Here is a 17,043-nt window from a genome sequence, read left to right on the forward strand (position 1 = left end):
GTGACCAAAAGAAGAAATTTAAGATTACATTCAAATGTCTTGAGTCACTGGAAAACAGATAATGGTGATCCATGCTAAGAGTAAGCATGGAGAGAAAAGAAAGATAAATGGAGGAAGAACAGAAGGCCTATTGGGTGACAATCATCTTTCCCCTCTCCTCTGTAAAGGAAGTAAAAAATTAGAGAAAGTTCTGAGAAGTGAGTAGAGCCCTTCTAAAGGAATGGAAACCTTTGGAGAACAGTGTCTCAATGAGAAGAAAAGGATGGGTCAAAGGCAAACTGGAGAACTTCAGATGCAGAGGATAGAATCTAAGTCCTGAGAATTAAGCAAGAGTAATGCTTAGAAATCCTGATTTTCAATACTAGGAGGAGGCAGAAATCATACTGATGGTGATCTTAGACTGAGCAAGAAGGAATACAGAGCCATGAAACTCAAAAGTCGATATACTGCTTACTGGGGTTAGAAATAAAAACAAAAGGTAAGGTAGCAGTTGGAGATACAAGTGACGGTCTGCGAAGATAATGGATACCCGAGAAATTCTTTAACCAACTACATCAATTTGCTATGTTTAGGTATTCCACCAGCATAAGATAACAAATATGAGAAGCTGAAGTAGAAAAATTCAACACAATTATCTCATTTCTATTGACAAAGTTGTCTTGTACAGCTCCATTGTACATATTCATTCATGAAAATTCTAAAATAAATAATTCCTAAAAAAGCTTTTTGTTCTCCTACACATGTAGATGGATATTGTGGAAATATGTTCAAAGATCACTTGAATGCATCAGATTCCATTCCCTTAGCAGGATGAATCATTTTGGAGCTAAGTTTACCAATGCGTGTCGTAGAAAAATCACTCAAATCATGTTAAACTTCCATTTTGTAGAACTTTTATTATAAACCCAGATTTAAGAGTTTGTGAAGATTACTTACAATACTGACACCTGTCTCCTGTATACTCAGGCAAGCAGTTGCAAAAGGGCTGATTCCCAGCAGTGACGCTGCAGGTTCCTCCATTTTGGCAAAAATGATTGCAGACAGTCTGATTGCAGTTTGGTCCTGTAAAACCCAGCGCACAGTTGCAGGTAGGCCTCCCTGTTTGAAACAAAGAAAACTATTTTATGATAAAAATAAACAAACATAAAAATAATAATCAGCACTTTAGAGATGGATACATTTATCGTAGCAGTAGCAAGTCTTATGGTATGAGCCCAACTGCCTTTCTCTAGACGCTAATCAAACATGCCTTTGCAAACATTGCTTGAATTCAGAACTTTTTAAAAAGCAAGTCAGCATTGTAAGATATGGACACCTCAAAAACTGCATCTATGCATTTTACACTTGTGCATGTATGGTCATTGACTCTTTATTTGGGTATTATTTTAAAAGACAGTCTTACATAGGAATCTAAGATACGACTAAGCTCTTCAAATTATGTTGCTAGGCTGGGTTCCACCAGGTGCAGAGGATAAATGTTTGTATAATCAACATCAACACCTCTTCAGAATACACTCCATTATTCTCAAATCTACAAACCTTTACATATAATCACATGAATATACAAATATTTACTAAGGCACTAACAGCCAACTTTACATAACAATTTTTACTGAAACACAAATATCTGTGCCTGTTTTGTTATCCTATCCCTCTCATATAATAAATACTGTAACATAAAAATTGCTATCTTGCACCAGACCAAAGATGCCTCTAAGGTCAATATTCAGTGTCTGAAAAGTAGTGAACACCTAGGGATGAATATTTGCACGAAATTAATTCCTAGTCTATAGCTTTATTTTTAAAGGGTTTTAAAATAGTGTTTAAAACCCAATGTGTTTTCCTCCTATGATTCTTCCTTATTGTAATTTTCCCACTTTTTTTCCTTATCTAAATCTCATGTCTAAAGGATTTATAACTTTGTTACAAATCCACTGTTTTATTAAACTCTCCTACTTTTCCCTGAGTTTTTTCTTAAGGCTTATCTTCTTTAAAACAAAGTTCTAGATCCCATAAATGTTTTTCTATTTCCTGACTTTGCTTTTACATCTTATTTGTAATCTTCTCTTCAAGTAAATGACCTGATGCATCCAACTAGGCATCTCCCTTCTTACTTCCTAATAATCTATTCTCATTCTTCTTTACCTCTTACAAAACATTATCTTTCCCTCCTTTCTTAAACCAGAGTTTAACACTTTTCTTCTTCCTGGCTTCCAAGATGGGTAAGGAAAGAGATGAAGATTAATCAGGACCTGAGGACACTTCTGAAATCAAGGGGCAGACAAGATGGTCTTCATTTGAATCATAAGGAACCCAACCTGCTGGCCAGTACAATCAAGAGCTTAACTGGGTCACTGCAGAGCGAGGGATGGCTGACAGCAAAAACTCATCCCTTTGAGTAAAGTCACAGAAATACCGTATCTCTGAGTAAGGGACCATGCATTGGCGAGCAGTAGTCAAAGAGTAAATAGGTATCAGGCAGAACAAAACAGATGCCTCATAAGTAGACTACAGAAAACCCAAACAGTAACACACGTGCTTTACATAAATAGTAGAAGTCCAAGAATTAAGATGGGAACCCACAATGTCCAGTGTTGAATGGGAACATGAATATCATCAGCTATAGCAAATTTGGAGAAGGAAGGCAACTAATGAGCTATTGTAAAACTAATACACACTTCCTTGATATCTAGTCTTTGCCCGTGATAGAATAGGGCTACATGTTAACTGTTAAAGTCAATCAGATTAGCAAGTTAACTACATAATGTACTGTATCTGCAATGCAGAAGCCTTTTGGACTGGAATTACAGGCATAAACAGGAATAATAGCCTATTAGATTTTATTATTGACAGCCCAATCAAGATAATGATATGACTGTGGAATCTGAAAGAAATCAGAGGAAGTCAGGGAATACATTAATGATGAGAAACTCCAGTTATCCCTGCATTTACACTTGAAAAACTTCACACCACGCCATAAGGCAGAAATTAACTTCTTACATATAAACAATCCTACTTCATGAAGGGGTGGGTTAGCAAGCACACAAGAGAAGGAATGCTTGACTTGGGCCTGACTTGGTTTAAAACGTTCAGAAGAGCCAATATCCTAAGTAGTCAAATGAAATAACATTTACGGGTTACTTTTCCATAATAATTATCTCTCATCTTCATACTGATCTACCAGGAAATCCTTACTGCCGCCTGATTTACTGATGCAATACGACTAGGTCCCTCCCTTGCTGTCTTCTGTCTCGTTATTTCCTCACTTTAATACAACGTTATTACAACGTTCCACAACTGCTTTCACATTTGCCTCCTGATGTCTTTCACCACAGCTGCATCTAAAACTCTGAAATGTGCAACTCTTCTTACCTTTTTTTTTTTCCTTCTCTATTCAGTTGGTTGTCTAATTAACGTAGATTAAACTAAATATTCCATAAACCCAACAATTCTAATTTTCTTCTGGTCTGCCTTTATTTTAATACTACGTAATCATTTAATATCATATTTGTTGAAGAATTTTTCAATGCAAGTGAAGTGCCCTCATTTTTTCTACTCTTTCTCATTCACGCAGAATGATTTATTTATTCTTTCTCTTTCACTTACTTCTTACTCTTCTTACATGAAACCCTTCACACAATTCTTTTCTATATTTTCTATTTTAAGCTATGGTAATTCAAAGTGTTTTGCAAATCATCCTAAAGGCCATGAGATCAGTTAGTCTCTTCCTCTAATGAGTACAGCAGGAACAAAACCATTGACTTAAAAATAGCTCCAAGTAGTTTAATATGCATCAGCCTGGTTATTCATATCTGTCCCCTGTGATCTAAACATTAAATCAAAGATGTTGAATTCAGATGTTAGCACAGACTCTTTTTGTTTTTCCCCATGTATACACTTAAATTCAAATTTCTCCCCCTAAGCCAAGGGGTTTCACTTAATCCTTCATCTGAATCAGTGTTTCAATAAAAACATTAAAATAAAATAGTGATAGAACATAGATCTGGAGATTTGAAATCAATTTTTATTATTAATACTCCTCTATTTTTTAAAATGATGGGGCAATGATATTTTCCTAGTTTGTAGAAAAGATTATTCTATTCTTTGCTAATGTAGGCTGATAAATATGCCAAACTGCTGACACTCACATGAAAATTTAATACAGTATAGCCTAAACCCCATTTTTGTCACTCAATTTGACATGACTTTTAGTAGCATTAATGGTTCATTGCCTATTTATACACAGACTATTGGCATCTAAAATAATACTAATAATGACATTTTAATCTGCCTTATTCTCATAAATTATTTCCAATACAAAATAGTTCCAAGAACAGTTTAATAAACCTGCAGTATTAAACAATGACAAGCAATGCCATAAGGTTTTGTATCATAGAATCAGAATATTGATTTATGTTTGCAAAGGCAACAGTCATGTTAACCAAGATGTCACATATCCTCACAAACATTACATGGTAATCTCATGCAGAGGGAACTTCAGCATTTAACTGGATGTATCATGAAGTCACGAAGTATCGGGATTAGAGCCGTACAGAGACAGAAGTAAAATTGTCTCTTAATTCCCAACCTTCACCACAACAGAAATGTTCACAACATATTATAGTATAGAAAAATATTAGTAAGGAAAGTGGTTTATGGAATGCTAACTGCTTCAAATTCAGATAACCATCTTTTGGTGTATTTTATGCAAAAATAATTTTCTGAAAGAAAGCACAAAAAAGATTTCCCTGTTTTGAGCTCTTCCTTCTTCAGTGCAATCCTCGACTGCATTTACTGTATGAGAATAGTTGTCTTTTTCTCTGCCTATTACAGATTAGCATCCTAGCTTTCGCCTAGCCTCTTCTTTAGTTTCTTCCCTAACATAATAATCCCAAGAAAAATTTCCTGTTTCGATTACCTATGTTGAAAAATGTTGTTTGTCAAAAAGTCAAGGAGGACAAGGTAGCAGCACATTCTCAGCATCTCCTGTGTAAATGTTCCAATTTCAAAACCACAGTAATAATACCTAGAGAGCAGGAAGCACCCTTTTTTTTTTTTTTTTTTGTTCAGGATTTCTTCACTCTCAGTGATTTACAATTGATGTGCCTGTACTTTGCTATTTACTATCTCTGATCCAATTCTTGGATACACTGAGTATGTCCCTATATGTATATGCAAGTGGAAACATAATGCATGTAGTTCTTCTATTGATGAGACTGTGTTGTATTTAAAATAATTCTAAATAACAATTCTAAAGAAATGAAGTGCATAGAACACATTAAAGGGTGCCTAGTAAGACATATAAAACAAGTAACAAAAATAATAATGAAATAGAAACAATGAACTTGAAAGTCACTATTCTCTGAAGATTCTCTATGTAGCCTCTCTCTTAAAAAAATAAGAACAACAATTTACAGATTTTTTTAATCTTAATTCTAGAATGGATAGAACTTGAAACAAACTTATAACATTCTCACATATTACTTCAAATGTTTTGTACAGAATTTAGTAAATTAAAGGAGACTACTTTATGGTGACCCTACGACACATGAAGTCATTTTTGGCAGCAGAACACGAACAAAATAGGTAAAGTTTTTGGCATGAAGATGAAATGCAGTTTCCCCCTTTCTTAAAAAGAAAAATCATCCATAAGAAGATGATAGGGATCAAATTCCTACAATGTTCAATTAGATTCTGATGACAAAGACTGTAGTTTCTCCCAGTTCGCCAATTTAATTTGCTATATAATAGCAAATAACTTTTCAAATAATCTTCAAAAATAGCTAATAAATATTTTAGTGCACTGCCTCTGTAATATCTAGGTGATTTCTTTTGGGAATCTACTCATATATCTTAAACTCCTATTTACATGTATTTTGTAATGAACAGAACACTAAGGAGATCAACTTTGATTCATGCTATTGCCTAAACAACAGAGAAATATTATGTATTTTATATGACCACATAAGGTATTTTGCAATTTAAAAAAACACATATTTTAGGGAAATAGCACTATTTTTACAAGCTTTCTGAAAGTTTCAAAAAACGAGATCATCCAGATGAATGCCTGCACTAAGACATCGGTTATTTATTTATTGCAGTCAATGATAAATTCACTACCAGCAATGTGTGTTTTTAAGTTATGTGTGAATATGCACATTTAATTTGCATATTTCACTTGCTGTCGCTATTAAAGAAAACAATGCGGCACTACACCAGCCTACTTTAAGTAATATCATGTCTTCTGGAGTAGTTACCAGCAGTCTGTGGGAATCACAATAATTCATTTCTGTGTGGCTGATGAACCATAATTAGCTTTACTGAACCAACAGTAGCAGAGAGAAGCTGTATTACTGTACATAATTAGTAGGTGAGCCAATCGGGATCAATCCCAACAGATACACAGTCTTTCCATGTTGTGAAAGAAAGGGAGCAAAGAACAATCTCTAAATATATGAGAGTAGTCTCAAAGGCTGCTCTTACTAAGGCTGGTTGTGGTGGTTCTGTTGGGACCCTTAGATCAGCTGTGCACCAGACCAGCCAGCCTCAACATCTAGCTAAATACCACCCCTCTCCCCGTCCCACAGCCCCCGTCCTGGTGACAAGATGATGCAGCAGCCCCCTTTGAGACTACTGGGACTGCCATGACATTGGCAAAGCAAACAGGTTCTTCACTGACATTGTTTTCAGTGTGCACCATCGAGTCACAAAATCAACTTGTTTTGCTTATGAAATAGAATATAAAATAATATCTGCTTTATATAGAATTATTTTTGAGAATATTTCATCAACTTCCATTTAGTGGAAAGACATAATAATTTTTTACTCATTTGGATACAAACATCACAATTCTATATGGTTAGAAATACTCTTCGTACTGTAATTATAGTACAATTATGTATTTATCTAATTTTGCGAACAGTTCGATCTAGTTAATGTGTTCAAGACATTTATTAAATTATTGCTCCAACATTTTTACTTTAAGCTGTAAGAAGAAAGGAAGTGCATTTTTATGGTAATGTTTATTTTTTTTTCCAAATTCCCATTAATTTGGCCTACTGGAAGGTGTTCATTATTATACCCAAACTTTTAATTACATGTCTCAGATGCGTACTTTTAATTAACTGATGACATTTTCTTTGTTCAATTATTGTAGTTCAATACAACTGTCATAAACTTATAAATTTTAATTAAAGCTGCCCCAATCTCTAGTTATATAATGTTCACATAGGAATTTGCCAAAAGGCTTAGCAGTAAGTAAACCAACAGTGAATAATCCCTGAATTGCCAGTGGGATTTGTTTAACAAATTAACATTTGTGTGCAGATAATGAGGTTCTACAACTTAACACATCCAGCAAAGATTTAGCACAATCACGTTTTAAAAAATGAGTAATACTCTGCAATTTACTTAATTAGTTATCACATTACTATTATATATTAGGTGGTGAAAAAGAGCAGGATTTACACATTCACTAGAACACACACATTCAGCAGAAGAGCATTTCATATGCTGCGTCATTTTATTTATATCAGAATATGACGAAAGGTTTGTTTTCAGGATATCTCTTCCTCGGTTTACGAGCCGGAAGCCAACAGTAAGGAAATTCCCTGATTCCTAGGGAAGCCTCCCAGCAGCGGGGACCCTGCAGAAGCTCTTCTCCCTGTGAAGCTACACTTAGTGGCAGTCCCTAGGATTTCCAAAGGGCACGCGTGTAGAATGACACTTGTTAGATCAACTGCATCAAAGCTGTTGGATAATAGACAAGAACTGATAAGCACAATTGGAGCCTCTAAGAAAGACTGAGTCAAGCAAGCTGAAATTATCACAGGTCATTTATATTTTGCGGATAGGATTTGGACTGGCGCTTGCACACATACGGCTTCTGCAGCTTCCAGAGGAAACAGCTTCATCATTTTGAACAAAAATAAATTTTTAAAAAAAGATAAAATTGGGAAAATATGTGCAACTTCATTGCATCAGTCTAGCAGGACAGTTTGATGAGCCAATTGTATAATGGATCAGAAGTATAAATGTTGCTTTTTGAGGAAGTGCTTGTGAGCATTGTAGTACAGGAGGCGGTATGCACAGATAGCAGCAGCACAGTAGAAGAAATTAAGATGATATTGAGCTGACTTTATTTTAAAATAGTAATTTTATACTTTCCAGAAATGTGAGAGAATTCTCTACCAAAAAAAAAAAAAAAAAAAAAGCGTGCAATGTACCTATTGCTAGCAGACAGGTCAACCTGGTAGAATATATTTTAAATCTACGCATAATGTCATGCCGAAGTTTTACAAACATTAAGGAAAAACAGAGGAATTCCTGACAATAAAGAACCCTTATATTCCTACATGTTGCAATGTGCAAGAATAAAGTAACATATACACTAATGACTCTCATACGAACCTGACAAAGCAGATCAACTCTGCCTTGAAGGCTGAGACAACGAGAAGTGAGTGAATGCTGCTCTGGTGTGGATTTCACACCCTCAGTCCAAACTGGGAATGGTGTGTGCAGCCCTTGATGCTAAACGTGCACTCACTGATGCAATGACCGAACGACATGCTTTGCACAGTGGTATATTTGACTGGAATGAGGAAACGATTGTTGCAAAAACACTTGAGGAATTAAGCTTTGTTGATTTAATTACAGTTTTCAATGCTTTTGGGGCCTCCAATTTAGCTTCCCTCTGTAAGATACATAATGGCTTTAGCATATCATGGATCAGATTGAACTAGGATAAGGGGACATCTCACTGACATGCTAGTTTGTTTCAGTAACACATGATATATGGCCTGATATAGATAAGAAATATAGTCTGATAAGAAATAGAGATTTACAGGGTCCAGGGGCTAGGCATGCAAGGAAGATGAAATGCGGATCGATGAAAAAAAAAAATTATCTGGAATGCTGGATGGAGTCACTTTGATTTAGAAAGATATACAGTCAGTTTTCCACATCTCCAGCACATGAAAGTTATGGCATAGCCTTCAAGGCATGGCTACCCTCATGAACTGGAAACGGCAGATAGGAAATCTGGTTAACTTTAAATATGATTATTAAAAATCCGATGAAACTGGGAAGGTGGACACAGCACAGCAGAAGAATATTCCTGTTAGCAGGTATGCCCCGTAAGAACCAGCTCTATGTTGGTCTTGGCTCATAAAGGCTTGGCACTCTTTGGCCATGTGTGGTACAGTAAACTTTGGTTGCAGTTAAAGGTCTGGATTCCCAAAAATCAGGCAGTTGAACAATGAAATGTGGGCCGTCATAACATCCATGCTGGCTCTCCTGATGCATTTCTGGTGCAGGCACATTGTCCTGTTTGAGACCCAGGAGAAACAAGGCTAATGCCTGCATCTCCAGGCCCTCTGTAGCAGCTGGGGCCATGAGTAACAATTTAGCAGAAGTATCTTGTAGAATCTGCTCATATCTCTCCTTTACTCACTGGTGACCAAACCTGCTACGCTAATTATTTCAGCAAGGCCGAGAGATTTCAGAGGCTGGATTTATCAGGGAGGGAAAAAAAATATCCCAGCGATAGCATAGCTGTGTGAGCACAGCAAGCATTAGGTGCCTGGTAAAGAAAACACGAGCTGCTGGGGGTGAGTAAGCCCTATGGCTACTGCCGAAAGAAAAGGATTAAATGAAACCCTGAGGTCTTTGCAGGATTCAGAACTAAGCTGAGTTCTAGGAGCCGTTATTAATTTTATGAAGACTTTTAACTCTACAAAAGTATCAATTAAATGCCAGACATGTAAAGATATGGTAGTAAACATCCTCTCTTCAGATGACAGGGAAGTTCTGCATGTCATTTACATCACCTGTGACTTACTTTCATTCACTTGTGTGTCCTCATTAAACACGTATTAATCTCACTACATTGAGAAAAGTCTCTGCTTATTATTTGTGTCAGTAGTTCCATCAGCTGTTAGAAGCAGTTTCAAGTATAATTAATCAACTTCAAGTTCAAGTATTCTCATTTTCTAATATTTAGTCATTATTAGTGATGTTAACTATGAACAACATTATTAACCCTCAAGTATTCAGAACCGAAAAATCCTCTGTTTGGCACACAACAGATTGCTAGATTTGCATTCACGTGGACTTTTTGCCACTGCATCTCAGTAAATAAGAGAAGACTCCAGAGAAGCCAGAATAGTAAGTGAAGCTAAATTACTAAACTATATCAGCTAAAGTTAATTAGTAAGGAGTCCTGAGGAAAACATTGAGATCCAAGCCCCCTCTGTCACAGAGACTAAGATAGATACATAATTCTGCATTACAGGGAGCTCGCTCTGTTTGTGCTAAGCAGTCACAAACTCCTCTTCTAAAGTCAGGTACTGTACTTTTCTTTCAGAGACCAGAGTGTTGGTCATTTCATCACATAGGAGAGAATGATTCACACCATCTTCAGCAGCTGATAAGCTTCTGAGAAGAGATGAGACAGCAAACTCTTCTCCAGCTGTTCTACTTTGAATCAAATATTTAAATACTCCTTGGAGCAGAAAATAGAATTCAGCTTCTCCTTTCTCACTTAATTACTAAATTTTACAGTACTTCTTATCATACTTTCCCTCTCTAGCCCAAACACTAATTGCATTATACAAGCTACAACAGCCTATGTGTTAGGACAAAGATGAACTGCCATTAACCCATGTTTTGACACGTAGGATAATCTCCCTGAAGATAAGAGATGTGATTTCAAATTCCTTCAGGAAAACAAAGGATCTGAATTCTGATCAACCAAATATTCCTGAGAATTAGATGCGTAAAATGCCTACTTTGTGAATTCCAGTAAGACAAAGGTCAAAGCTTGAGGTCACACAACTGACTAATTTATGGACATATCTCTGTGTATACACCTAAAAAATTGGAGAAAGAATTGAGATAAAGAGAGACCAAGATGTGTGGGGTTCTTCCAGATGTAGTTTGACTGGACCTTACGCTTTACAATTCCATTTCTACACCTTGACATGTGCGTCTTTATACTTCTATACTCCCTTTTGTGGGATGCAGCTTAATTCTGCTAAAACACCGAGGTATGTGAATGAAAAGCACTATTGATTATAAAGTATATTTATGGTATATACTGCTATGTTGCACATAGTTTAAGTATGGACAAAGCAAATAAGTTACCAAGAGAAAAAAGTATCACAAACAAAGAATAAATTCAAGCATTTAAATTAAGGCAGGTATAATAGTAAGATATATCTGCTCAGAAATATTTACCAAGGAGAGAGGCTCCACAGGTTCCTCCATTCTGGCAGTAGTTGTAGCAATGGTTAGTTTCACACCTTTCACCGGAGTAACTTGGCCAGCAGTGACATCGGGGATCCCCCTTCTCGTTTATAATGCACTTTCCTCCATTTTCACAGGTTAATTTACAGGTATCATCTGCAGCAAAAGCACACACACACAGAGTTGTTTTCAACAATCCCATTTTACGTAACTGGCAAAAGAGAACTTTGCATCTTAAATAGAGCTACAGATCCCTGTCAATGAGAAGGAAAAAAATCACTTTTCAAAATAGATAAGTAAACTGTCACTTCTGTTTCCACAGTGCTAAAAAAAAAAAAAAAATACACTTAGGAGACCATAAGCTCTCCCTGAGAGCTGCAGAGTTGGTGGGGACTGCACAAGCCTGTACAGCAGGGCTGTGAGCTTGTACCATACCGTGCTGGGGGCCTGTGCTTGGCAGTTATGCTTTGTTCAAATGATGCCACAAGAAAGCTGACCTCCTTAGGACGTAAGATAGTAATGACAGTATGGTCTTGCTGGAAACTATCATTCCTAGTTAGTTTATGAAATGAAAAAATGAAAGTTGGTTTTGCCTGGGGGACCTCAGAAAACTTCTCAGTAATTTTCCAGTGACCTCAGCCTTTTCCTGTTTGACTTTTTGGATCTCTCTTCCACTCTGTTAACTAACAACCTTCTTAACTAAACCCTATCCAAAATATCCAAAAGAAAATTATTCAGCTTTTAAATCCTCATCACAAATTGATGTTTGCATACTAAGTTGTTACTCCTAAATCATATTTTCTGATTTATTCTTTTTCTCATCTGCTTAGTCTGTAAAATCACTGAGAAGAGATACTGCCTGCTGCTCGGCATTCACAGAGTCCTTATGGCAGTGATGCCACCGTCTTAGCGGTGAGGTACGAGGTGACAAATTCCGATTAGGCCAGATTCAATCTTTCTATAAAGCTGTTTTGCAATTAGAGTTGTGCCTGTCTTGGAAACACTTTGAAAAAGAAATCTCTTATTCTTTTCAGTGAACAAGATATAAAATCATTCAATGACACCAACAAGAAATTAATTATAGACTAGCACGCATACAATGCCCAAACATCCAAATAATTGTAATCCTAAAGAAACAGACAAGCACCTTTCCAGCCCAAAGCATGCTTTCAGCAATAAGGCCTTTAATTTCTCACATAGCAAAACAAATCCTGTGAAGCCAGACTGCTGCCTACCTAATCCAGCATTTGAACCTACATGGTTTTTAACAAGAGGGATACCACAAACCCTGAGAACTCTTCAGTAATATATTCACCAGCTGCCAATGTGCTGCTGAATTAATCTGTTTTAGTTAACCAACTAATAAAAAAGAGTCAAGGTTCCCACTTGCCCTATTGAGGTCTAATATTGACTGGCAGAGGCACACCAACTCCTCTTCTTGATGTTTAAAGAAATACATTGTATTATAGTGCAGACTTTAGGAATGATGGATATCCTCTAGCTGATTAGTTCTCTCCAGCACGGACTCTGCAAAGTTCAGTAATATAACTGTGCTTATGCAGCAGCCTTTTCTTTGGATGCACCCAAATCTCTCTTTCTTGCCCATGTATGCCCTTCCTTGGCAGGGTCTGGCTGCCTCCGTTCACGGCGCGTGCTGAGATGGCGCAGACATGTAATCTGGGATCAAACTCATTTAAACAAACCTTCTGGGAACTGATCATCTTTCAGGCAGTTGCGCTGATCTCAAATTAAGCTGAAACTGGACAACAAATCTAAAAGTTATTGTGGGGAACTGACTGGCATATCATTATTTCATGTGTTTACAATAAAAATATGAAATACCACATGCTTTCAATTTTTTGGTGTCCACCCTGGATATATACATCTGCTGTAACAAAGCTACTTTGTATTTGGGAGTTTGAGGATACCTCAGCATCTTATTTATTTGGGCGGTTCATTAAATTCTTTGATGTTCCATGAACCATTCTTCAGTTACTCATTATAGAAGTTGTTTAAATGGATAATGTAGCATATCTTATTGGAGAGAAGGTCTATTTTTGTTTTGCTTATCTTATCTCTTTTACTTATCATTAGTCATGAGTTTATAGAGCAGAACTTGGTAAAAACGGAATAAATAACACTGAAGTACAGACAAGTGCTCATTTTTATGAACCTTTCTGATAGCACATTAAAAACATATTATATATATATATATCTTCTAGAGCAATTCTGCAGAATTAAGATATAAAATTTGAAAAAAAAGAAGGAAATTAAGACAGACTATGAATTCAAGACAAAAATAAGTATCAAAAGGCATGTTTAGAACTATAAAATATGAACTGCAATGAAATACATGCCTTCATACTTTCAGGAAAATATACTGAGCCAAAAACTGCCCACAGTAAAGATTTTCTAATCAATTGGCTTTCAAATATTGGGACACTCATGTGTTATACTTTGAAAATGCAGTATTTGTTATAACTTTATGCAATGGTCAACTGAGAATGTTCCTGAAAATCATAAAAGTTTGTAATATTTTGTATCATCATAGGACTATTAACATTTCTAGTGATTTTGTTCTCTATAAAACATTTTAAATTAAAGAGTTTCAACACAAATCTAATATGAAACAGAAAAAAGTTACTACAACAATTTTGGTCGTTAAATAAGCTAAGAAATAGGACTAAAAGATGTAATGGATAAGCCAGATTTAAAATACTATGTTAGACTTTAACAATATAGGGGGTTTAATGCTGCTGCTTTGTTGTCTGAAGGTAAATACAAGAATCAAATTACTCTTGCTGATTCACATCACCTGAGTACAAAAGGGGATCAGATGCTTTTGTGTGGGAGACTGGAGCAGAACGGTCCCGTAGGAGAAGACAGGAAGAAAAAGAATACAGGAAAGAAACACAGAAGAATTGTTATAAAAAGCTGAATACTCTCCATTTGAATTACTGAATAAAGACCTCTGAAAGAAGAGCTGGGAACAGCTCTAGTAAGTACCCGCTATTGGAACAAAGTTTAAAAAAAAAAAAAAATTAGAAAAGTTTCTATCTGGAGTCAGTTTAATACTGGTCTCCGCTTGCTGGACCTTGGACTCAAAGACCTCTCAGCTGCTCTTTTCACTTCTGAAATGACAGAAGTAAATAATTTCACTTATTACACTACTCCTAGTCTAGCTGCTGCAGCTCTCTAACATGAAAGAAAGGAAAGGGTTACAGGTCTTATGATTTTATATAATCTCTCCTAGACCAGTTATTTAGTCTTCTACTGCCTTGATTTGCCTATTTCAATCTTAATATATCTTTAATAAAGAATTAAATAACTTTGATTTTCAGTTTTTCTTATGTTTTTCTTCCTGATATGACTGCTTGACACAAACATTAGTGGACTTCTGGCTTATTTGCTCCATCTTTGACTCTTTCCTTTAACTGAAAGTACAAGGAAAATCTTACACAGAAGAAACACTGATAAAGCAGCAAAACAAAGCTTTGTGAACTCTACTGGTATTTTTGCCCTCACTCGGTCAGTTTTTTGCTATTCCATCTATCTCCCCCAATCACACACACACACACACACACACATCTCTTTTCTTGGCATTTCTATAACAACCCTTTCTTTCCCGAGAAAAATGCATCTTACTTTTTTCTATTTTTTTTCCCTTTGAAATATCCACTGATTTCCGGACTAGGCAGGTAAGTGGAGAGATGACGCTATGGAGCACAAGGTTAATCAACTACATTCTTTGGGACAAGAACAATTTCCCACCCCACAGTGGAAAATACTCATCTCATGGGGCAGAAAGGTATTTGTTCTTGCCTATCCTTCAGATAAGGGTGTAGCTCATCCTTCACTGAGCTGAATGCACCTATTAAAGATAAAGTGCAGAGTTCTAATGTTATGGTAAGGTTGTATAAATCTTCCTGTCCCTCCAGATGAGGGTCTTACTATCTGCCAGTTTTCCCTATGCTGAAATTTATCAGAACAAGTTGTAATCCCAAATTCTCTCTGAATGCTGTAAGACAGATCCTCCTCTTTGTTTTCCCTTCACATTTTTTTTTACTTTTAAAAATCTGTTTGCTTTACAATTTTAATTGGAAGAGAAGGGCTAAGAAAAGGATGCACAGTGAGAAAAAAACTAACTGACATCTGCTGTAATGTAACCCATTTTCTTCTGTTCTGGGAAATAGCAGTCCCAACGGTAAGTCCTTTGTAAATATAGAAGATACTGCTGTAAACAAAAGATCTTTTTCAAACCAGAAGCAGATTTCTGTGTGACCTCTGTTCTATTTGATATCCTAAAAGACTGAAAGCAGGACAAAACCGAAGAAGATAGCATGGATTGAACTGCCATAGCTTTTGCTAGTCCTTGAGGCAGACTTTGTGGATGAAAAAGAAGGTATATAGGGATTAACCTCTGCATTCCCAGCCAAAGGACTTGGTCTGCCTGCAATCTATGTGTGCAGTGGGCAAGTCCCCACTGAAATGTGCTGAAGGAAATACCATGATAAATTAAATGTTTCATCTCTGTTCAGAAGCAACGTCAGATCTGAGTCTTCGTAATTTTTCTCAGGCTTTTCATCCAGCCAAGAGAGCACAAATATTCCCTTCTTAAAGTGAAAGTGATAAACATGCAGCTCCAGAATATTGAACTCTTGGAAGCGTTCATTACTCTTGCTCATTCAGCTGTGGTACACACTGTCTTCCTCCAGTGCAAGGCTCTGCATTTTTATCCTCTTGGTACATTTTTAGCTTCACTGTGCTACAGGCAATTAGATACAATAAACCTAATGGATGCAAATCCAGTGGTCTCTTTTAGGAAAATGAAGTGGTACTCTACCCATTTAAAAACTAAAGGGTAGCTTCTAAACTGAAAAAGTCAGGCCTGCTATAGTCAATAAATAAACCACAAAAGAACTGTGCTCTGTCAATCCTAATCATCTAGGGAGAAATAAGATGGCAGCTTATCTGAGAACACACAGGAACTCACTTTCATTTTGTTATAAAAACATTCGGAGTGATACAACACACATATGTTGTAATAACTCTGGCTTGAAAAAGCCAAATCAAACCCAAAAGCTGTTTCTCATCAGTTGTGTGAGATGCTGTTGAAACAGCTGCCTGAAGCAATCTGGGTTCAGTCGTACAGAAAGCCACTGAGGATTCAATATTTAGAATGCCTCACGCGGGACTTATGAAGAAAAATCAATTCAATGGGCCAAGCCAGTAGAATTATTATGTAGAATTTCAAGATTTACCTCATTTTCTTTTGTTAAAAAACAAACAACAATCCAATGAACCAGAATCTGAGTCAGTTTTTGGGATATAGTCACAAGAAACAGAGCAAGACTGAGATTACTCTCAGTCACCAACCTTAAGGTAGACTGACTAATAAGAAACTGTAGAAAGTGTGCAAGGCATCTTTACAATAATCATGCTAAAAACTACCAAAATGAAGAATGGCATAATAGTGTTGAAAATAATCATTATTTGCTGGGAGGCATTTTTCACAAGGATAGAGACATATGCATTGTCAAAACAGAAGCTTTGAACGCAGACTCTCCTGGCAGCACTATTCAAGATGGATGGGAACTGGAGATAGGCGTCCCATTTTGACTCTATCAAGTCATGGAAATCTACTACTAACTTCCTTACTACATTTTATAAGACCCAAACCACATAAAGACACTGAAAAGTATCATGAATGTTCGATATACTACTGTTTACTATTGTAACCTGAATTATATATTATTCAAAAAGTACATTTTAGTCACATTAGTTCTTGATATCCACAAT

General features: G+C 36.3%; 1 protein-coding gene across 1 annotated transcript in view; it reads right to left on the reverse strand.

Moving 5' to 3' along the window:
* LRP1B (LDL receptor related protein 1B) overlaps window positions 1-17,043 on the reverse strand; it is a 756,289-nt gene that overhangs the window by 27,241 nt on the left and 712,005 nt on the right. Inside the window, exons 83-84 of the mRNA XM_087732714.1 lie at window positions 11,236-11,400; window positions 937-1,098 (exon numbers count right to left, since the gene is read on the reverse strand). Coding sequence (XP_087588840.1) covers window positions 937-1,098; window positions 11,236-11,400 — 327 coding nt within the window. The remainder of the gene's footprint in view (window positions 1-936; window positions 1,099-11,235; window positions 11,401-17,043) is intronic.

The sequence above is a fragment of the Nipponia nippon genome, unplaced genomic scaffold (genome assembly GCF_047370975.1).
Source record: "Nipponia nippon isolate SJK-2023a ecotype South Korea unplaced genomic scaffold, ASM4737097v1 scaffold_5, whole genome shotgun sequence".
Taxonomy (NCBI): domain Eukaryota; kingdom Metazoa; phylum Chordata; class Aves; order Pelecaniformes; family Threskiornithidae; genus Nipponia; species Nipponia nippon.